General features: G+C 46.0%; 1 protein-coding gene across 1 annotated transcript in view; it reads left to right on the forward strand.

Annotated features, from left to right (window-relative positions):
* Positions 1–14,156, forward strand: part of AKNA (AT-hook transcription factor) — a 42,548-nt gene extending 28,392 nt beyond the window's left edge. The window contains exons 12-22 of the mRNA XM_081339855.1: positions 1,709–1,967; positions 2,343–2,449; positions 2,770–2,996; positions 3,982–4,141; positions 5,363–5,503; positions 6,859–6,968; positions 7,940–8,047; positions 8,811–8,924; positions 10,176–10,280; positions 10,578–10,755; positions 12,224–14,156. Coding sequence (XP_081195981.1) covers positions 1,709–1,967; positions 2,343–2,449; positions 2,770–2,996; positions 3,982–4,141; positions 5,363–5,503; positions 6,859–6,968; positions 7,940–8,047; positions 8,811–8,924; positions 10,176–10,280; positions 10,578–10,755; positions 12,224–12,512 — 1,798 coding nt within the window. The 3' untranslated portion in view covers positions 12,513–14,156. The remainder of the gene's footprint in view (positions 1–1,708; positions 1,968–2,342; positions 2,450–2,769; positions 2,997–3,981; positions 4,142–5,362; positions 5,504–6,858; positions 6,969–7,939; positions 8,048–8,810; positions 8,925–10,175; positions 10,281–10,577; positions 10,756–12,223) is intronic.
* Positions 14,157–23,552: the final 9,396 nt, after the last annotated feature.

Below are 23,552 nucleotides of genomic sequence, written 5' to 3' on the forward strand. Positions count from 1 at the left end.
TTATTTTTTTTTTTTGCAAAAGCAGCAGGTCCATTTTTGTGTGTGTTTTGTTTTGTTTTCTTTCTGGTGCTTTGGGCATTCCCGGATGTGACTAAAATTAGAAACAGGGCTTCTTGGCTTTTTGAGCTGCATCATCTGAAACTGCGGAACAAAGGCGTCTTTGCTTTTTCTTGTTTCCTTTCCAAGATCAGGTCAGAAGCAGCTTTAGCCTCCCCCTTCTCTCTCTCTCTCTCTCTCTCTCCCTCCCTCTCTCTCTCTCTCCCTCCCTCTCTCTCTCTCCCTCCCTCTCTTTCTCTCTCTCTCTCCCTCCCTCCCTCTCTCTCTCTCTCTCTCTCTCTCTCTCCCTCCCTCTCTCTCTCTCTCCCTCTCTTTCTCTCTCTCCCTCCCTCTCTCTCTCTCCCCCCCCTCTCTCTCTCCCCCCCTCTCTCTCTCTCTCCCTCTCTCTCTCTCCCTCCCTCTCTCTCTCTCTCTCTCTCCCTCTCTCTCTCTCCCTCCCTCCCTCTCTCTCTCTCTCTCTCATCCCCCTTCCACCACCACCCTTCTCTCCTCCTCCCCCTCCTCCGCTGCCTGCTAAATGGGCTACCTTGGCAAGGAAAGGAGACGGAGGAAGAGAATGTAGATGGGGAGGGAGAATGGACAGGAATTTGACAGGAAGGAAGTCAACACTCAGCAGGGGAAACTTAAGAGGTGGGAGCAACAGCTGAGAACCAATGTTCTTCTTTTTAAAAAACAAACAAAAAAACGTGGGATTTGGCTGGAAGAGAGTGTGTTTGGAGGGCAATCGTGCCCCACTTTTCAAGTTTTCAGCTCTGCGCATAAAACCTGGCCCTGCATCCAGGCTGCCAGAAGGATTTTTCTGTGGTTTTAACACTTCAGCACCGCTCTGATTTCCTACAGGAGGTAAGGGATGGATGGAGGTTCGGAGTGACGGGGAAGGGATGGTTCCTAAGAAGAGAGATAAGGAGGGTTTCAACCAGAATAGAGCTGGAAGGGGCCCTGGAGGTCTTCTAGTCCAGCCCCCTGCTTGAGCAGGAGACTATCATTTCCTCCAAGCGGCTATCCAGGCTCTTCTTGAAAACCTCCAGTGATGGAGCACCCACAGCTTCTGGAGGCAAGCAGTTCCACTGGTTAATTGTTCTCACTATCAGGGAATTTCTCCTTAGTTCTAGGTTGCTCCTCTCCTCGATGAGTTTTCATCTGTTGCTTCTTGTCCTGCCTTCAGGCGCTCTGGAGAGTAAGCTGAACCCCTCTTCTTTGTGGCAGCCCCTCAGATGTTGGAACACTGCTGTCGTGTCACCCCTAGTTCTTCTTCTCACTAGACTAGCCACAAGCAATTCCTGCGACCGTTCTTCCTGTGTTTTAGTCTCCAGGCCCTTGTGAATTAGGTCCACGTTGCACAGAGCCGCTTAGCCAGGAGATGTTTGCTTCCCAATGCACACACAGGTTCTAGGAGGATTTGCCTGCCTTTTAACAAACGTACATTTGGAATTTGTGTTGGTTTCTGGATACTAAAGCTCCTGGCCTGAGCAGGGGGCGGGGTTGGACTAGAAGACCTCCAAGGTCCCTTCCAACTCTGCTATTCGGTTATTCTACAGCTCGCATGTCAGATTGTCATTTGCAACCTTGATTAGCTTCTGGGAAATATCAGCATGTCCCTTACATATAGGGACCTGTTCACAAGCTAACACAGCTTTGCTTTTTGTGACAGGGAACTTCACGAGAAGAACTTCAGAAAGGTCCAACAGCCCGGCCACCAGAGCAGACGTTTGTCTTCCATCCAAGCCGAAGCAGTTCTTCGTGAACCCGTAGAGGTCAACAGTCCCGCAGTTGCTGTCCCCAAGATGTTCTCCAAAAGGCAGCAGGCGGAGTTTTCACCTCAGAGCAGCATGGCGAGTGTGAGGGGAAGCCTAACATCGGAACCCGCAGCTCCACATTTACCCCGGAAGACGAACACGACGTTGTGTGAGGTACGTTTGAGTTGGTGATGGTAGACAGTGGGGGGGGTGGGGTGGGGAGAGAGAATTCCCATTGGCTTACTTGGGAAGGATTAAGGAAGGAAATATAATCTCAAAAATCTCCGGAAGAGCATTTGGAGACCAGGATAGAAAGAAAACTTTGTTTTCCCCCATCTCTGGGGTCTTTCAGGCATTGGAGATATTTAGAAACCTCACCAGATAAATCCACCGGACATGGCTGAGTCCATTTTGGGTGGAGTTACAGCTGTATATCCGAAGGAAGGAGATACTTCTGTGACCAAGCCTGGTGGCCTTCAGGAGACGTTTCGAGAGGTGTCTAGATTTCGCCAGTAGCTCCAAAAGTCACTCTCTGCCCTTTGGTTGCAGGATCTGCGCATTGTGTCTCCAGAGACAGACAGTGGTTTCGTGGGATCAGAAACCAGCAGGGCGTCTCCTTTGGCACAGTTGCCCAAGCACCAGTTGGCAAAGATGAGGTACGGCGTGTTAGCTATGGTCCTTTTCCTTTATGTACCTCTTTTTTCAGTCGTTCAACACTCTCTCTTCCTTCCTGTTTATTTTTTTTTCTTCTGCAATCTTCTCCCCTTCTTATTTTCCACTTTCACTCCTTTTTTTCCCCATTCCCCCTTTTCTCTTTCCTTCCAACCTGCTAGTTCTGCCCTCCGCGGAGGTGAGTTCAGGTGGCCCACAGTTCGGAAAGGAAGCGCACGTAGCGGAACAGAAAGCAAATCTAATGCACTTGACCAATTTTACATACCTGGGTTGGTGGTTTTTTTGGGTTTTTTTTTGGTTCCAGGTCCTACAGCATCCCGAGACCATCATCTACAACGGATGGGCCTCCCTGCTCACCATCATCAAAGAAAGCACCAGGTGCAGCAAAGCAGTTGGGATCCAACAAATCGCCTGGGCAAGTGAAGCCCGAGGCTGGGAGAAGCAGACGCACCTTGGTGAAGAGAATCCCCCTCCGGAAGACCTCTTCTTGCAGGTGGACAAATGAAATGGAACCAGAAGACAACGAGAATTGTGAGTTGAATTCCAGATGCGGATGGGGTGCCACCTCCATCATGCCCAGCTACTCAAGGTTCACCTGCTTGCTTAGGAAGCTTTGACTCAACTTATGGAGGCCAGTCTCTCAGTGTTTCTGAACAGTATCAAGCTGTGGTCTATAAGTACACATCACAAGTCCCGGATACTGGAGATGAGGTCTTAAGGTGTAGGGTCAACGCTGTTCAAAAATGTATCCCCAGGTCACCACGTTAATGAAGTGATTAAATGAAAAAAATGTTGAATGAAAAGGAGGGGGGACATGATAGCAGTCTTCCAATATTTGAGGGGCTGCCACAAAGAAGAGGGAGTCAACCTCTTCTCCAAAGCATTTCCTGAAGGCAGGACAAGAAGCAACAGATGGAAACTCATCAAGGAGAGAAGCAACCTGGAACTTGAGAACAATTAACCAGTGGAACAACTTGCCTCCAGAAGTTGTGGGTGCTTCAACACTGGAGATTTTGAAGAAGAGACAGGACAAGCCATCTGTCTGAGATAGTATAGGTTCTCCTGCTTGAGCAGACGGGTGGACTAGAAGATCTCCAAGGTCCTTTCCAGCTCTATTCTGATTGATTGATTGATTGATTGATTGATTGATTGATTGATTGATTAAAATGGTCTAGAGTCTCCTGCTTGAGCAAGGGGTTGGGCTAGAAGACCTCCAAAGTCCCTTCCCACTTTATTATTCTGTTAAAAATAGCATGTTAGTCCCCCTCTCCCATAAGTTTAATTTTTCTGTGGTTGGGATTGGAGCTAAATTGGAAAATGGAAAGAAAGTACAAGGGATCAATTGAGATAGCCGCCTCCTTTTTTAAAGCATGGACCCATCCCACGGGGCTTCTAGTCAGTGGTCTCCACGCTGTATTTGAGAAAAACAGATCTTGATGTATATGTTTTGAAGGCTTACCAGAGTTCGGTCCTTGAGACAAATGCCTGACAGCTTGTTCTCTCTCTTGCTTGTCAGTTCACCCTGACTCCGAGACAGAAACCGAGACCCACGGTGGTACCAGTCTGGATGGTAGCCCCCCTCCTCATGGAAGAGATTCCCCCAGTTCCACCCCAATTTCTTCGAACCTGGCCCAGGCTCGCCATAAGAACTTCCTTCACACACGCTTGGAGAGAGAGTAAGTAAGCCTCTCAGAAAACTTGTTCAGGAGAAGACAGTATTATAGACCCAGGGGTCTCCGACCTTGACCCCTTTACGACTGGTGTACTTCAACTCCCAGAATTCCTCAGCCAGCTGTTTTTTTGCAGCTACGCTGGCTGAGGAATTCTGGGATTTGAAGTACACCAGTCGTAAAGTGGTCAAGGTTGGAGACCCCTGTTTGTAGACCATTCGGGTGGTGTCAGTAGGGCTGTTGAAGTCGGATCGTTTCACTTCAAAACGCCGTATTGGGCTCAAAGAATCAGGACCACCCATTAGATTGCAGCAAAGAAGATTTATTGAAGCCTGTACCCAAGAATCTGGTCAACTAAAATTCAACACTAAACTGGTGCCGAATAAGGGTCAACGAAATTCTGGAGAGGTTACACTTGGACCATTGTTATTATTATTATTATTATTATTATTATTATTATTATTATTATTATTATTATTATTATTATTATTATTATCTTATAAAATACAAAGATACAAAAGTATCTTTGCAGTAAAATAAAGCATTAACATTGAACCTCAACTTTTTTACATTTCTGTAGTAATATGAACTAGCCAATTCTATATCAACAAATTAATCTAACCGGTAAAACCCAAAACCATAGTATCATTTTTCCCCCACCTCAAGCGCAAAGTCCAGAAGCCCTTTCCAAGTAGAAACAAAAGTACTTATATTCTTTTTCTTTGAGCAAAACAGTCAATTTAGCCATCTGTGCTAATTAGATCAATGACTTGTGACAATGCAGTGAGTCTAAACTTATGACCTGCTTAACTCCACCACCACCCCAGCTCTGCCTGCAATTCTCCTCCACACCACAATTTTTCACTATCCCACGTTTAACTAGCAAGTGTATTTTAAGGATACATTCCATCCATTCATAAATTGTTTTCGGATTACCTTGGTTGCCTCCTTTTTGCTGGGAAAAGAGAGAAGTGCAGTGTTTCCCAAACGCTGCACGCCCCCAAAGTTTTTTTTCCCCCCCCATCTCTACGGATTACACCCCTTTGTTTCTAACAACTGTCTCAGATTTTGTCAAATGATTTTTTTTACCTGTAATTTTACCCATCCCTCCAGCACGGGAAGAGGGAGAGAAGAGCGTAAAACTCGTGTCCACCCTTTTGTCTTGGATAAAATTAGTACGATTTCAACACAACCTGATGTTCCCGTGTTGTTTTATTCCTCCGCCAGCGAAGCCATTGAAGCTTTGCAATATGAAGTCTCTCGGTTGCGACAAAGTCTAGAAGAGTCTCTCCATCGGCAGTCTTCTTCTCCCCACCCATCTAGAGTCCAGGGCATGGTACACCTTTATCCAAGCATCCCTCCAGCAAGGTAAGGGATGAACAAAGCTCTTGTTTAACATGTAGGAGTTTCTGGGCAAACTGTCCTCTGTTGAGTCTCTTTGTAAGTACATGTCTTTGGAGATTCTCAGTCATCCAGGCCATGGTTGTCCCAGAGGTGCTTCTTCAAAAGGCAACTGGACTTTGTTCCTTGAAGACGTTTTGCTTCTCATCCAAGAAGCTTCTTCAGTTCTGACTGGACTTTCCTTGTTTTCCCTTGGAAGACGTTTCCTTTCTCATCCAAGAAGCTTCTTTACTTCTGACAGTTCTCTAGAAGAAGAGGCTTAGATGAGAAGCAAAACGCCTTCAAGGAAAAACAAAAGCCCAGTTGCCTTTTGAAAAAGCACCCTTGGGATGTTTGTACCCCAAAACCTCCAACTGATCTCTAGAGGGCAAAAGCACTGCACAGGCGGTCTAGTTTCTCACAAGGCAGCTGACCCACCCACTATGAAAGACATTATGGGAAACTTCCCAAACAACTAACCACAACTCTGTTGTCCTGGCTGGGTTCCAAACTGTTCAGAAAGACAGAGATTCAAAGGAAAGCCAGGGTGAAATTACCGTTGCTTCCCCTCTGTGATGTCTTTACTGCCGACATAATTTTGGTCACCGTATCACAAAAAAAAAGATGTTGAGAGTCTGGAAAAAATTCAGAGAAGAGCAACTAAGATGATCCAAGGCTTGGAGACTAAAACATACAGAGAACTTGGGTTTGGCTAGTCTACAGAAGAGAAGAAATAGGGGAGACATGATAGCAGTCTTCCAGTATCTGAGGGGCTGCCACAAAGAAGAGGGGTTCACTTTATTCACCAAAGCACCAGAGAGAAGGACGAGAAACAATGGTTGGAAACTGATCAAGGAGAGAAGCAACCTGGAATTAAGGAGAAACTTCCTGACAGTGAGGACAATCAACCAGTGGAACAGCCGGCCTCCAGAAATCGTGGGCGCTCCATCACTGGAGATTTTTAAGAAGAGACTAGACAGTCACTTGTCTGAGATGGTATAGTTTCTCCTGCTTAAGTGGGGGGTAAGCTGTTCCACTGGTTGATTGTCCTCACTGTCAGGACGTTTCTCCTTAATTCAGCAAATTAATTTAGCAAGCCATTGTAGCCTTGTCTCCAGGGGAATGCTAAACTACACAGGCTTGTTCGTGGTCCACCCTGCCTGTGTTCACACAAACAAACAAAAAAACGAGAATAAATCACCCTGAGTAAAACGAATCCCGACAGACTGTAGGAATCCAGAGGCGACATTATCAGGGAGAATGAATGGAAGGGCGGGTGAGTTTCTTGTTTTGTGTTTTGCTATAGTCTTGCCTTGGTATCAACATGCTGTCTCGTTCCCCAGAACCTCAAGGAAAAGCGGGGTGGAATCCGATGGATCGTTTCTGGCGACTGAATCAAAAGGGAGGAGCCAGAAGCCACCGTTGGCCCAACAAGGATCCGAATTGGACTTCAGTAAGCAGCAAAGGTTTTAAATGTTGTTGGTTTAGTCTAGAATTATTTTTTTTAATTTTAATTCCATTTATATCCCGCCCTTCTCCGAAGACTCAGGGCGGCTTACAAGCTTAGCAGTAGCCTTCATTCTATGTATATGCCTGCTTGTTAGGGCTTTCACACACACCCCAAGCGGCATTATTACAAAGTCAGCTTAATTGCCCCCAACAATCTGGGTCCTCATTTTACCTACCTCGGAAGGATGGAAGGCTGAGTCAACCTTGAGCCTGGTGGGATGCGAACCTGCACTAATTGCAGGCAGCTGGTGTTACTTAAGGAGGCATTAGCCCACTGCTCCACCAAGGCTCTTAGAAACGTGGTGCCTGGGAGAGTCTCTGGGTTTCAATTGGCAGCCGCGCCGGTTAATATGGCCAGCGGCAAAATATTGTCCGAAGCATTTGAGGGACCCTGAGATTAATTTAGTTAGGGAGAGAGCCCTATTTGAGGCAAAGAGAACTATCTCACAATAGGTTGTGTTGCCTGCTTAAAATATTTTGCTTTCTGAGCTGGGTGGTTTTCTTGCAGCTGTTTCATTACCCAAACTAAGTGACCTTGTCAGTGTTAGAAGGGAGTTGGGTTTGCAGGGAAGAGGAGGAGGAGGAGGAGGAGGAGGAGGAGGAGGAGGAGGAGGAGGAGGAGTATTGTGGGGTCCTTGGTGCTCTCTGACCTCAGTTGCTTTCTTGCAGACATTTCATTACCCAAACTAGGTAACGTCATCAGTGCTATTTTGATTAGATTGAGCAGCCACTTGTCAAAACGGGCAATTTAAAACGGGTATACAAATTAAATTAAATTAAAATTAAATTAAATTAAATTGTATGCTCTTCTGCAGTTCAGTTAATGCTCCCCAGCGTTCTTTGAACCCCTGAGATAATGTCAGACTTTACACGCCAAATTAATCTGAGGACTGCCTTTTCCTGCTCTGTTCCCAGATCCTTCCGAGTCAGACGATCCGACGCCAAAGTTGCAGAATGGAAGACGCCACCCAGCTTCCAGGACAAGACCTTCAAAACCGCGCACTGTCCAGGGACCTTACACAGGTAAGAACACCCACCTAAACCACCCTAGTGTAAACCAACATTGGGAGGTTAGATCAACTCACAAGAGCAAGCAAAAGCCCTTCCATTATTCCCTTAAAAGTTTGCATTTGCGGGCTGGCAGGATACAAATTTTGGAACTTTCCGCCCTTATGATTCAGTGTTCCTCATTGCTCTAGTCTAAGGAAAGAAACACTAGGGGTAACATGATAGCAGTCTTCTAATAGTTGAGGGGCTGCCCCAGAGAAGAGGGGGTCAATTTATTCTCCAAAGCAATGGGTGGAAGTTCCTTAAAGAGAGAGCCAACCGAGAACGAAGAAGGAATTTCCTGACAGTGAGAACAATTAATCAGTGGAACTACTTGCCTCCAGAAGTTGTTTGGGCTTCAACAGTGGAGATTTTTAAGAAGAGATTGGACAGCCATTTGTCCGGAATAGCATAGGGCTTCCTGCCTGAGCAGGGGGTTGGACTAGAAGACCTCCACAGTCCCTTCCAGGTCTATTCTGATTGATTGATTGATTGATTGATTGATTGATTGATTGATTGATTGAACCAGTAGAATGGATCGCCTCCAGAAGGTGTGGATGCTCCATCACTGGAGGTTTTTAAGAAGAGATTGTACAGCCATTTCTCCGGAATAGCATAGAGATTCGTGCCTGAACAGGGGGCTGGACTAGAAGACCTCCAAGGTCCCTTCCCACTCTGTTTTTTCCGCATTCTATCATTTTATCAGTACCTGCTGGATTCTTTGTGTTTGGTTTCCTAGGGACACAGTATCCCATTTCCGCTCTGGAGTCTCAAGAGCCAAAGAGACTCGAAGCCTCTTCTGTGGATCCCCAGGACGCTCAGTTGCAACATGGAGAAGACTCTGCAGCCAAAGGTAACAACTGGCGAAGGTTGCCCCTCTTGTGAGACAGGCAGCCCTTGACTTAGGATTGTTTGTTTCGTGGCACCTGGCATCAGATTTTGGCAAACTGTAGCAATCCAATCTAGCTAGAGAATACCCAAGCTGGAGAAGGATCATCCTTCAGGATGATCCAGACCATTTGAGAATGCCCAAAATGTAATCGAAAGGGTTTCGGCTTTGGTTTCGTTAGACATTTCCCGAGGAGCAAAAAGGATCTGCTTCAAAAAAAAACACAACCACAACTCTCAAGCTGAGCTCTAAATGGGGAGATCGCCCTATCGAAGAACACTTGGTGAGCCAAGTTCAGGTAGCCTTTGCACAACCGGACAATTCCAGAGCAAAGTGAAAACATGTTCGCAGGTGACGAATCAGGTTTCAACCAGCTCCGTGCCCTGCCCTACATCACCTTTGTAATAACCAGAGTTGAACACAGGCAAGGATAGAAAAATGATTAGAACCCTTGGTTAAACATTAACCGGCTTTTGATTCATTGCTGTTTAAAAATCAGGACCTCTCCTTGAATTCATTCTTTCTTTCATTCTTTCTTCCTTTCTTCCTTCCTTCCTTCCTTCCTTCCTTCCTTCCTTTCTTTCTTTCTTTCTTTCTTTCTTTCTTCTTCCTTCCTTCCTTCCTTCCTTCCTTCCTTCCTTCCTTCCTTCCCCCTCTCTCTTTCTTTTTTACCTTGCTTTTTCTTTCTTTATTTCCTTCCTCCCTCCCTTTTCTTTCTTTCTTTCTTTCTTTCTTTCTTTCTTTCTTTCTTTCTTTCTTTCTTTCTTTCTTTCTTTCTTTCTTTCTTTCTTTCTTTCTTTCTTTCTTTCCTTTCTCCCTCCTGCTCTCTTCTTTCTTTCTTTCTTTCTTTCTTTCTTTCTTTCTTTCTTTCTTTCTTTCTTTCTTTCTTTCTTTCTTTCTTTCTTTCTTTCTTTCTTTCTTTCTTTCTTTCTTTCTTTCTTTCTTCCCTCAACCTCCAAGTCTCAGCAAATTCCCTGCCAGAGCATCTGCAAATAAACAAAGCTTGCAAAACTTTAGGAGATCTGCATTTCACAAAAGGAGATGCTTTTCAGAAGATAAAAAGAACGCCATTGCTGATTACATTTCTAGCAAAAGCATCAGAAACTAATGCTTGTTCGTAAAGACTTCTATTTCCATGTTGGCTCGTTTATAGCATTGTAGCCTATTTCATTGTAACAGGAATTATCGCCTCCCCCCCCACACCTTTTTTTTAAGGTTCCCCTAGAGATGGATCCAGACCTTCTAAACAAAGACTGGCTGAAGGATGGATGTGTCCTTCATGTAAGGATTCGGCAAACTCCAGGAACGAAGACATAACCGGTGAGGCAAACTTTTGAGGGTTCAAGATGGGGCCAGCCGTGAAGGGCGTGAGAATTCCTCTCAATCCAGTTCATTAATCTAAAACCAGATGTTCACCCCTACAGTTATCCTCTTCCTTCAAATGCTGCCCTTGTTATTGCAGCCTTTCTTCCTATGTTTTAGTTCTCCAGGCCTTGGATCATCTTAGCTGCTCTTCTCTGAATTTTTTTCCAAACTCTCAATATTTTTCTTTTTTGTGTGTGTGGATAGGGTGACCAGAATTGGCTGCAGTATATTTTATTTTCTCGTCTTTTTTAGGGGCAGGAGATCACAAGGAGATTGCTCCAGAAGGAATCTCTGGCCCTCAACCAAAGTTTAGCCACCAGCAGCAACCAAAACAGGGAGGACTTTGGTATTTCGCGGTACCATCCGCAGCTACCTCTATGAATTACATCCCGGCTGTTCCCTTGGCACAGTGCCCGCTCTCATCCATAATGTAAGTATGGTTTTTTCCCCCAACGGGATTTAATAGATGATGTCTTGGTTTTCTTACCTAGCAGTGGGGAAGTGCTGAATCTCTAGTCCAGGCACACTTAACAATCAGAGACTAGCAACTAGTGACGCATGCGAACAGCCGCCTTAAACTTCATGTAAAGTTGTAAACCGATTGTTGACAAGTTGGTTTTTGTTAACCGAGTGGTCAAAGTTTGGAACAGCTTACCTGATTTAGCGGCCTCAGCCATTAACCTGCACAGTTCTCCTTCTAATTTAATTTTAATTTGACTACTGTGGACCTCACTCCGTACTGAACAGGTCCCGTGCGCGTTATTATCCCTGTCCCATTTTAATTCTCTCATTTTGCTTGCTCGGATTTGTAATTTTTGTTTAAAAAAATAAATAACATTTGCAAAGCCACCACTGTCCTCTCCCTGGCTGGTCTGGACAATCTCACAAAGGGAAGTCTACGTGTTATTTCTCCTAAGAGATCAGCCAAGGTTAGGGCGGCACCCAAATTTTTTGTAAGGTAAGGTCTGAGGGGTTTTTGGTGCTCTCTGAGCTTGGTTGTTTCCTTACAGATGTTTCATTACCCAACTGGGTGACATCATCAGTACTAGAAGGGAGGGGTGTGTGTGTGGGGAGGAGGAGGAGGAGGAGGACTATAAGGTCCTTGATACTCTCTGAGCTTGGTTGTTTTCTTGCAGACATTTCATTACCCAAACTAGGTAACATCATCAGCATTGGTAATGGTGACGATGAACAGCATTGATTATGTTAGCTAGTTAGGGTAATGAAACATCTGCAAGAAAAGCACCAAGCTCAGAGAGCACCAAGGACTCCTCCTCTTTTCAACCTTGAGCCACAAATATTCTCCTTCAAAGCTAAGGTCTGCTTGAAGTTGATCTTGGCAACAACTCAACCGTAGCTTGCTTGTTTGACTTCTCTGTTGAGTTGGAAACCCTTGGTTTCACGCGAGCTTCTCATCCAACTAGGTCCACCTCTGCTTAGCTTTTCCAAGGGTCAGCCAAGGTTTAAGGTAAAGGTAAAGGTTCCCCCGCATATGCGTGCTAGTCGTTTCCAACTCTAGGGGCCGGTGCTGATCTCCGTTTCAAAGCCGAAGAGCCAGCGCTTGTCCAAGGACGTCTCCGTGGTCATGTGGCCGGCATGACTAGACGCCAAAGGCGCACGGAACGCTGTTCCCTTCCCACCGGAGTGGTCCCTATTTTTCTACTTGCATTTTTACGTGCTTTCAAACTGCTAGGTTGGCAGAAGCTGGGACGAGTAACAGGCGCTCACTCTGTTACGTGGCACTCGGGATTCGACCCGCCAAACTGCCGACCCTCTGATCGACAAGCTCAGCGTCCTAACCCACTGAGCCACCGCATCCCCAGCCAAGGTTTAGCTAGGTGCAAACATTTGCTGTGACAGTTTGTTTGACTTCTCCATTTCTTTTTCCTTCTGGACAGCTTTTCTCCACCACCGGTCACTACCTCAATCTGCTCCTCGATAGCTCTTCCGGCATACAATTCCAGCAGGCGGCAAGCCACAGAGTGGAAAACATCACGGCAGCGTCTCCAGGATCATCCCACTTGCTCTGGGGCCTTCCCCTCCGCCAGTTTGGAAGACTTGAACTGGACTTTAAACCGGGCCGTGGAAGCTGCTAAAGACATGAAGTTCACCACCGAACAGATGAATCAATCTCTCCGTTGGGCCCTAAGGAAAGCCAGGAGTCCCAGAACATCTCGTCTCTTCTGATGAAGGTGGACCAAAAGGAGAGGGAAAAGCCCACTTCCTAGATTGAACGGAACGGGGGCCAATAAAGTGGACCATGTTGCTTGCCTGTTGGACTCTGGACACTTGGGTTGGGTTTTATGTGCCAAAGAACAAGGCTTGTAACCTCTTAGTTGAGAGGGGAGAATAATGTATCCTCCGGTGTTTGGGGGAAGTAGCCTTTCGCAACTGTGCTTCTTGTATTTTGCGCCCTGACTTGAACCATTGGGATGACTTTTGCTTTTTTTTTTTTTTGAAAGTCTCTTTTTTACCTTGACTTTGTAGCTTCCTCTCAGGGACATTGATCAATAATGTTAATAATAATAATAATAATTAATAATAATGATAATAATAGGCAGCTTTGGCACAAGAGGCAGGTGAGGAGATGCCTGCCTTGTTCAAATATAGTCAATGGACGGTTTGCATTGAGGGGACCATGTTGCTCTCTGAGCTTGGTGGTTTTCTTGCGGACGTTTCATGACCCAACTAGGTAACGTCATCCGTGATTAAGTACTTGAGTAATGAAATGGAGCTTGGAGGTTTTCTTGCAGATGTTTCATGACCCAACTAGGTAACGTCATCAGTCCTTGACTAGTTGGGTCATGAAACATCTGCAAGAAAAGCACCAAGCTCAGAGAGCACCAAGCCTCAGCTATAAATATTCTCCTTTAAAGGTTTGCATTTTAACTTTGGCCCTCTTCCAGCATGGAGCGTTCTTCCAGTGGAGTTGACCCATCCACCCATCCATCCCTTCACCTTAAATCAGGGATGGGAGTCTTCAGGCTTAGCCGCTTGAAGCCTTGTGGACTTCAACTCCCAGAATTCCTCAGCCAGCCCACCCTCCTTAAGTCTTCGCCTTAACTCTTAGAACTTCTAGGTTGACTCCCTCAGCCTCAAAAGGCCGTCAATATAAGCTTGAAGGCTGCTGTTAGAACTTCTTCCAGGTACCCCAAAAGCTTAACCCAGTAGCACTTTATTTTTATTTTACTTTTTAAGAATATGTGAGCAATAAGATGTGTCTGGGGGTGGGGGTGGTGTGAATCGCTCAAACTGCAAGCTGAATCATCCGATCGTGTGTGCAAAGGGATGGCTTTGTGTGTTTGCTGAACGGGCTAAGAGGCTTGTGCATTTGGCATAAAACCTCCTTGACTTTACAATCCCTTTAGTAGCTGTTCAGAGTTGCCACGGCACTGGGGAAAAAGTGACTTTTGACTGCTTTTCACACTTACGACCGTCGGCAGCAGCCCCAGGGTGATCCAAATTCAGACGCTTGGCAAGCGGTTCAGATTTATGACGGCCACGGCGTCCCAGGGGGTCAGGCAATCCTCTGTTGCGACCTTCTGACAAGCAAAGTCCAGGGCTGTGTGCGTTTGTGTCTGCAACTGTGGTGAGCGAGCACGGGCTGGGTGGAGACGGTACTTGCAATGGGAATGTGATACAGGGACTCTGATCCAGGCAGAGTCCAGCAAAGGGGGCTGTGTGTGGATTCTCCAAGGGGGGAAATCTAGTGTAAAATATCTGGTGGGAAGCAGTAAGCTGACTCCCAACCAAGGGATCTCTTCTTTGGATCTTGGGCACAATTGATTGATTGCTGGGAAAGTTGATGTAGAACTCATGGCCTGGGATAAGCTGTTTCTGCATTTGCTCAAGGCTTCCTTCCTTCCTTCCTCTATTCCTTCCTTCCCTCACCCTTCCCTTCTTTCCTCACCTCCCTCCCTCTTTTCATTCCTCCTTTCTTTCCTTCCTTCCTTCTTTCCTTTCCTGACCCTTCCTTCCTTCCTCCCTCCCTCCCTCCCTTCCTTCTTTCTTTCTTTTTCTTTCTTTCTTTCCTTGCTTTTTCATTCTTTCCCTCCTTCCTTCCTCCCTTTCTTTCTTTTTTTCTTTCTTTCCTTGCTTCTTTCCACCTCTTTCTTTTTTCCTTGCTTTTTCATTCTTTCCCTCCTTCCTTCCTTCCTCTTTTCTTTCTTTCTTTCTTTCTTTCTTTCTTTCTTTCTTTCTTTCTTTCTTTCTTTCTTTCTTTCTTTCTTTCTTTCTTTCTCTTTCTCTCCTTGGTTCCTTCCTTCCTTCATTCTCTTTCTTTCTTTCCTTGCTTCCTTCTTTCTTTTTCTTTCTTTCCTTGCTTTTTCATTCTTTCCCTCCTTCCTTCCTTCCTTTTCTCTTTCTTTCTTTTCTTTCTTTCTTTCTTTCTTTCTTTCTTTCTTTCTTTCTTTCTTTCTTTCTTTCTTTCTTTCTTTCTTTCTTTCTTTCCTTCTCTTTCTCTCCTTGGTTCCTTCCTTCATTCTCTTTCTTTCTTTCCTTGCTTCCTTTCTTGTTCTTTCTTTCCTTGCTTTTTCATTCTTTCCCTCCTTCCTTCCTTCTACTTCTCTTTCTTTCTTTCTTTCTTTCTTTCTTTCTTTCTTTCTTTCTTTCTTTCTTTCTTTCTTTCTTTCTTTCTTTCTTTCTTTCTTTCTTTCTTTCTTTCTTTCTTTCTTTCTTTCTTCCTTCCTTCCTTCCTTCCTTCCTTCCTTCCTTCCTTCCTTCCCCTCCCTCTCTCTATCTCTCTCTCTTTCTTTCCTTCCTTCTTTCCTTCCCCTCCAGATTAATTTCATACTTAATCCCCTCCTCTACTGTCTTCCGTTTGTGCCTTGTCTGACTTGGTATTTCTTCATATTGAATTCTTTTCACTCGATATCAAGAAACTAACCACACAGAAAACCCCACTCCTCCCAGCACTGAAGGTGTTACCTAATTGGGTCGTGAAATATCTCCAAGAAAACAACCAAGCTCAGAGAGTACCAAGAACTTCACATTCGAACCCAGAGGTAAAATTACTCTCCTTTATTGCTCCCAAATTAATATTTGAAAAAATTGTAATAGGAATAATGTAAAAGCCAATGTTGAAGCCTCCTAATTTTAAACAAAATGAAAATGAATTCTTTTTTTCTTTCATTTTCTTTCATTTTCCAATAAACCTTTGGTTTTCCTAATAAAACCTGTGTTCTGCTTTCATCTTCTTTTCTTTTGGGGGGAATCACTTAGGAGCAGAGGTATCAGCAAAAACTCCTCAGAAGAACAACACCACATTTTTTTTATGAAAACAAAGGACAAAAAATAAAAAGGTGATCTCGCCCACCATAGAAGCGATGTCATTGGAATGCAGCATTACGTTGTGCTTGGCACAGTGCCAAGGCAAAAGCCCCAAAGCCAGGTCTTTGCCCAGAAATAAAAAGCTGATGTCGCCCACTATAGAGGCGACGTCAATAGGAATCCGGCATTACGTCATTCTTGGCACAGTGCCAAGGCAAAAGCCCCAAAGCCAGGGCTTTGCCTAGAAATAAAAAGGTGATGTCGCCCACTACAGAGGCGATGTCATTGGAATGCAGCATTACGTCGTGCTTGGCACAGTGCCAAGGCAAAAGTCCCAAAGCCAGGTCTTTGCCCAGAAATAAAAAGGTAATGTCGTCCACTACAGAGGCGATGTCATTGGAATAAGGCATTACGTCGGCCTGGGCACGGTGCCAAGTGGAAAACCTGGAAATAAAAGGTGATGTCGCCCTCTTTAGGGGCGATGTCATTGGAATAAGGCATTACGTTATTCTTGGCACGGTGCCAAGTTGAAAATATTGGAAATAAAAGGTGATGTCGCCCTCTTTAGGGGCGATGTCATTGGAATAAGGCATTACGTCGGCCTTGGCACGGTGCCAAGGTGAAAATATTGGAAATAAAAGGTGACGTCGCCCTCTTTAGGGGCGATGTCATTGGAATGCGGCATTACGTCATCCTTGGCACGGTGCCAAAGGAAAAACATTGGAAATAAAAGGTGATGTCGCCCTCTTTAGGGGCGATGTCATTGGAATGCGGCATTACGTCATCCTTGGCACGGTGCCAAGGGGAAAACATTGGAAATAAAAGGTGATGTCGCCCTCTTTAGGGGCGATGTCATTGGAATAAGGCATTACGTCATCCTTGGCACAGTGCCAAGGTGAAAATATTGGAAATAAAAGGTGATGTCGCCCTCTTTAGGGGCGATGTCATTGGAATGCGGCATTACGTCGTCCTTGGCACAGTGCCAAGTAGAAAACCCTGGAAATAAAAGGTGATATCGCCCTCTTTCAAGGCGATGTCATTGAAATGAGGCATTACGTCATCCTTGGCACGGTGCCAAGGGGAAAACATTGGAAATAAAAGGTGATGTCGCCCTCTTTCGGGGCAATGTCATTGGAATGCGGCATTACGTCATCCTTGGCACAGTGCCACGTAGAAAACCCTGGAAATAAAAGGTGATGTTGCCCTCTTTCAAGGCGATGTCATTGAAATGAGGCATTACGTCATCCTTGGCACGGTGCCAAGGGGAAAACATTGGAAATAAAAGGTGATGTCGCCCTCTTTCGGGGCGATGTCATTGGAATGCGGCATTACGTCATCCTTGGCACAGTGCCAAGTAGAAAACCCTGGAAATAAAAGGTGATGTCGCCCTCTTTCGGGGTGATGTCATTGGAATGCGGCATTACGTCATCCTTGGCACGGTGCCAACGGGAAAACATTGGAAATAAAAGGTGATGTCGCCCTCTTTAGGGGCGATGTCATTGGAATGCGGCATTACGTCATCCTTGGCACAGTGCCACGTAGAAAACCCTGGAAATAAAAGGTGATGTTGCCCTCTTTCAAGGCGATGTCATTGAAATGAGGCATTACGTCATCCTTGGCACGGTGCCAAGGGGAAAACATTGGAAATAAAAGGTGATGTCGCCCTCTTTCGGGGCGATGTCATTGGAATGCGGCATTACGTCATCCTTGGCACAGTGCCAAGTAGAAAACCCTGGAAATAAAAGGTGATGTCGCCCTCTTTCGGGGTGATGTCATTGGAATGCGGCATTACGTCATCCTTGGCACGGTGCCAACGGGAAAACATTGGAAATAAAAGGTGATGTCGCCCTCTTTAGGGGCGATGTCATTGGAATGCGGCATTACGTCATCCTTGGCACGGTGCCAACGGGAAAACATTGGAAATAAAAGGTGATGTCGCCCTCTTTAGGGGCGATGTCATTGGAATGCGGCATTACGTCATCCTTGGCACGGTGCCAAAGGAAAAACATTGGAAATAAAAGGTGATGTCGCCCTCTTTAGGGGCGACGTCATTGGAATAAGGCATTACGTCATCCTTGGCACGGTGCCAAGGTGAAAACATTGGAAATAAAAGGTGATGTCGCCCTCTTTCGGGGCGATGTCATTGGAATGCGGCATTACGTCATCCTTGGCACAGTGCCAAGTAGAAAACCCTGGAAATGAAAGGTGATGTCGCCCTCTTTCGGGGCGATGTCATTGGAATGCGGCATTACGTCATCCTTGGCACGGTGCCAACGGGAAAACATTGGAAATAAAAGGTGATGTCGCCCTCTTTAGGTGCGATGTCATTGGAATGCGGCATTACGTCATCCTTGGCACGGTGCCAAAGGAAAAAACATTGGAAATAAAAGGTGATGTCGCCCTCTTTAGGAACAATGTCATTGGAATAAGGCATTACGTCATCCTTGGCACGGTGCCAAGTGGAAAACCTGGAAATAAAAGGTGATGTCACCCTCTTTAGGGGCGATGTCATTGGAATAAGGCATTACGTCATTCTTGGCATGGTGCCAAGGTGAAAATATTGGAAATAAAAGGTGATGTCGCCCTCTTTCGGGGTGATGTCATTGGAATGCGGCATTACGTCATCCTTGGCACGGTGCCAACGGGAAAACATTGGAAATAAAAGGTGATGTCGCCCTCTTTAGGGGCGATGTCATTGGAATGCGGCATTACGGCATCCTTGGCACGGTGCCAAAGGAAAAACATTGGAAATAAAAGGTGATGTCACCCTCTTTAGGGGCGATGTCATTGGAATAAGGCATTACGTCATCCTTGGCACGGTGCCAAGGTGAAAATATTGGAAATAAAAGGTGATGTCGCCCTCTTTAGGGGCGATGTCATTGGAATAAGGCATTACGTCATCCTTGGCACGGTGCCAAGTGGAAAACCTGGAAATAAAAGGTGATGTCGCCCTCTTTAGGGGCGATGTCATTGGAATAAGGCATTACGTCATTCTTGGCACGGTGCCAAGGGGAAAACATTGGAAATAAAAGGTGATGTCGCCCTCTTTAGGGGCGATGTCATTGGAATGCGGCATTACGTCATCCTTGGCACGGTGCCAACGGGAAAACATTGGAAATAAAAAGTGATGTCGCCCTCTTTAGGGGCGATGTCATTGGAATGCGGCATTACGTCATCCTTGGCACGGTGCCAAAGGAAAAACATTGGAAATAAAAGGTGATGTCGCCCTCTTTAGGGGCGACGTCATTGGAATGCGGCATTACGTCATCCTTGGCACAGTACCAAGTAGAAAACCCTGGAAATAAAAGGTGATGTCGCCCTCTTTCGGGGTGATGTCATTGGAATGCGGCATTACGTCATCCTTGGCACGGTGCCAACGGGAAAACATTGGAAATAAAAGGTGATGTCGCCCTCTTTAGGGGCGATGTCATTGGAATGCGGCATTACGTCATCCTTGGCACGGTGCCAAAGGAAAAACATTGGAAATAAAAGGTGATGTCGCCCTCTTTAGGGGCGATGTCATTGGAATAAGGCATTACGTCATCCTTGGCACGGTGCCAAGGTGAAAATATTGGAAATAAAAGGTGATGTCGCCCTCTTTAGGGGCGATGTCATTGGAATAAGGTATTACGTCATCCTTGGCACGGTGCCAAGTGGAAAACCTGGAAATAAAAGGTGATGTCGCCCTCTTTAGGGGCGATGTCATTGGAATAAGGCATTACGTCATTCTTGGCACGGTGCCAAGGTGAAAATATTGGAAATAAAAGGTGATGTCGCCTTCTTTAGGGGCGATGTCATTGGAATAAGGCATTACGTCATCCTTGGCACGGTGCCAAGGGGAAAACATTGGAAATAAAAGGTGATGTCGCCCTCTTTCGGGGCGATGTCATTGGAATGCGGCATTACGTCATCCTTGGCACAGTGCCAAGTAGAAAACCCTGGAAATAAAAGGTGATGTCGCCCTCTTTCGGGGCGATGTCATTGGAATGCGGCATTACGTCATCCTTGGCACGGTGCCAACGGGAAAACATTGGAAATAAAAGGTGATGTCGCCCTCTTTAGGGGCGATGTCATTGGAATGCGGCATTACGTCATCCTTGGCACGGTGCCAACGGGAAAACATTGGAAATAAAAGGTGATGTCGCCCTCTTTAGGGGCGATGTCATTGGAATAAGGCATTACGTCATCCTTGGCACGGTGCCAAGTGGAAAACCTGGAAATAAAAGGTGATGTCGCCCTCTTTAGGGGCGATGTCATTGGAATAAGGCATTACGTCATCCTTGGCACGGTGCCAAGGTGAAAACCTGGAAATAAAAGGTGATGTCACCCTCTTTAGGGGCGATGTCATTGGAATAAGGCATTACGTCATTCTTGGCACGGTGCCAAGTGGAAAACCCTGGAAATGAAAGGTGATGTCGCCCTCTTTCGGGGCGATGTCATTGGAATGCGGCATTACATCATCCTTGGCACGGTGCCAACGGGAAAACATTGGAAATAAAAGGTGATGTCGCCCTCTTTAGGTGCGATGTCATTGGAATGCGGCATTACGTCACCCTTGGCACGGTGCCAAAGGAAAAAACATTGGAAATAAAAGGTGATGTCGCCCTCTTTAGGAACAATGTCATTGGAATAAGGCATTACGTCATCCTTGGCACGGTGCCAAGTGGAAAACCTGGAAATAAAAGGTGATGTCACCCTCTTTAGGGGCGATGTCATTGGAATAAGGCATTACGTCATTCTTGGCACGGTGCCAAGGTGAAAATATTGGAAATAAAAGGTGATGTCGCCCTCTTTAGGGGCGATGTCATTGGAATAAGGCATTACGTCATCCTTGGCACGGTGCCAAGGGGAAAACATTGGAAATAAAAGGTGATGTCGCCCTCTTTAGGGGCGATGTCATTGGAATAACGCATTACGTCATTCTTGGCACGGTGCCAAGTGGAAAACCCTGGAAACAAAAGGTGATGTCGCCCTCTTTAGGGGCGATGTCATTGGAATAAGGCATTACGTCATCCTTGGCACGGTGCCAACGGGAAAACATTGGAAATAAAAGGTGATGTCGCCCTCTTTAGGGGCGATGTCATTGGAATAAGGCATTACGTCATTCTTGGCACGGTGCCAAGTTGAAAATATTGGAAATAAAAGGTGATGTCGCCCTCTTTAGGGGCGATGTCATTGGAATAAGGCATTACGTCATCCTTGGCACGGTGCCAAGTAGAAAACCCTGGAAATAAAAGGTGATGTCGCCCTCTTTCGGGGCAATGTCATTGGAATGCGGCATTACGTCATCCTTGGCACAGTGCCAAGTGGGCGACATCACCTTTTATTTCCAGGGTTTTCTACTTGGCACTGTGCCAAGGATGACGTAATGCCGCATTCCAATGACTTCGCCTCTAAAGAGGGCGACATCACCTTTTATTTCCAATGTTTTCCCGTTGGCACTGTGCCAAGGATGACGTAATGCCGCATTCCAATGACATCGCCCCGAAAGAGGGCGACATCACCTTTTATTTCCAATGTTTTCCCCTTGGCACCGTGCCAAGGATGACGTAATGCCTTATTCCAATGACATCGCCCCGAAAGAGGGCGACATCACCTTTTATTTCCAGGGTTTTCTACTTGGCACCGTGCCAAGGATGACGTAATGCCTTATTCCAATGACATCGCCCCTAAAGAGGGCGACATCACCTTTTATTTCCAATATTTTCAACTTGGCACCGTGCCAAGAATGACGTAATGCCTTATTCCAATGACATCGCCCCTAAAGAGGGCGACATCACCTTTTATTGCCAGGGTTTTCTACTTGGCACCGTGCCAAGGATGATGTAATGCCTTATTCCAATGACATCGCCCCTAAAGAGGGTGACATCACCTTTTATTTCCAATATTTTCAACTTGGCACCGTGCCAAGAATGACGTAATGCCTTATTCCAATGACATCGCCCCTAAAGAGGGCGACATCACCTTTTATTTCCAGGTTTTCCACTTGGCACCGTGCCGAGAATGACGTAATGCCTTATTCCAATGACATCGCCCCTAAAGAGGGCGACATCACCTTTTATTTCCAATATTTTCACCTTGGCACCGTGCCAAGGATGACGTAATGCCTTATTCCAATGACATCGCCCTAAAGAGGGCGACATCACCTTTTATTTCCAATATTTTCACCTTGGCACCGTGCCGAGAATGACGTAATGCCTTATTCCAATGACATCGCCCCTAAAGAGGGCGACATCACCTTTTATTTCCAATATTTTCACCTTGGCACCGTGCCAAGGATGACGTAATGCCTTATTCCAATGACATCGCCCCTAAAGAGGGCGACATCACCTTTTATTTCCAGGTTTTCCACTTGGCACTGTGCCAAGGATGACGTAATGCCTTATTCCAATGACATCGCCCCTAAAGAGGGCGACATCACCTTTTATTTCCAATATTTTCACCTTGGCACCGTGCCGAGAATGACGTAATGCCTTATTCCAATGACATCGCCCCTAAAGAGGGCGACATCACCTTTTATTTCCAATATTTTCACCTTGGCACCGTGCCGAGAATGACGTAATGCCTTATTCCAATGACATCGCCCCTAAAGAGGGCGACATCACCTTTTATTTCCAATGTTTTCCCCTTGGCACCGTGCCAAGGATGACGTAATGCCGCATTCCAATGACATCGCCCCTAAAGAGGGCGACATCACCTTTTATTTCCAATGTTTTCCCGTTGGCACCGTGCCAAGGATGACGTAATGCCGCATTCCAATGACATCGCCCCGAACGAGGGCGACATCACCTTTTATTTCCAATGTTTTCCCCTTGGCACCGTGCCAAGGATGACGTAATGCCTCATTTCAATGACATCGCCTTGAAAGAGGGCGACATCACCTTTTATTTCCAGGGTTTTCTACTTGGCACTGTGCCAAGGACGACGTAATGCCGCATTCCAATGACATCGCCCCTAAAGAGGGCGACATCACCTTTTATTTCTATGTTTTCCCCTTGGCACCGTGCCAAGGATGACGTAATGCCGCATTCCAATGACATCGCCCCTAAAGAGGGCGACGTCACCTTTTATTTCCAGGGTTTCCATGTGGCACCGTGCCAAGGATGACGTAATGCCGCATTCGAATGACATCGCCCCTAAAGAGGGCGACATCACGTTTTATTTCCAGGTTTTCCCTTTGGCACCATGCCAAGGATGACATAATGCCGCATTCCAATGACATCGCCCCTAAAGAGGGCGACATCACTTTTTATTTCCAATATTTTCACCTTGGCACCGTGCCCAGGCCGACGTAATGCCTTATTCCAATGACATCGCCCCTAAAGAGGGCGACATCACCTTTTATTTCCAATATTTTCACCTTGGCACCGTGCCAAGGATGACGTAATGCCGCATTCCAATGACATCGCCCTGAAAGAGGGCGACATCACCTTTTATTTCCAATATTTTCACCTTGGCACCGTGCCAAGGATGACGTAATGCCGCATTCCAATGACATCGCCCCGAAAGAGGGCGACATCACCTTTTATTTCCAATGTTTTCCCGTTGGCACCGTGCCAAGGATGACGTAATGCCGCATTCCAATGACATCGCCCTGAAAGAGGGCGACATCACCTTTTATTTCCAATGTTTTCCCGTTGGCACCGTGCCAAGGATGACGTAATGCCGCATTCCAATGACATCGCCCCGAAAGAGGGCGACATCACCTTTTATTTCCAGGGTTTTCTACTTGGCACTGTGCCAACGATGACGTAATGCCGCATTCCAATGACATCGCCCCTAAAGTGGGCGACATCACCTTTTATTTCCAGGTTTTCCACTTGGCACCGTGCCAAGGATGACGTAATGCCTTATTCCAATGACATCGCCCCTAAAGAGGGCGACATCACCTTTTATTTCCAATATTTTCACCTTGGCACCGTGCCAAGGATGACGTAATGCGTTATTCCAATGACATCG

This window comes from Vipera berus (assembly GCF_964194415.1).
Source record: "Vipera berus genome assembly, chromosome: 15".
NCBI classification, from domain to species: Eukaryota; Metazoa; Chordata; class Lepidosauria; order Squamata; family Viperidae; genus Vipera; species Vipera berus.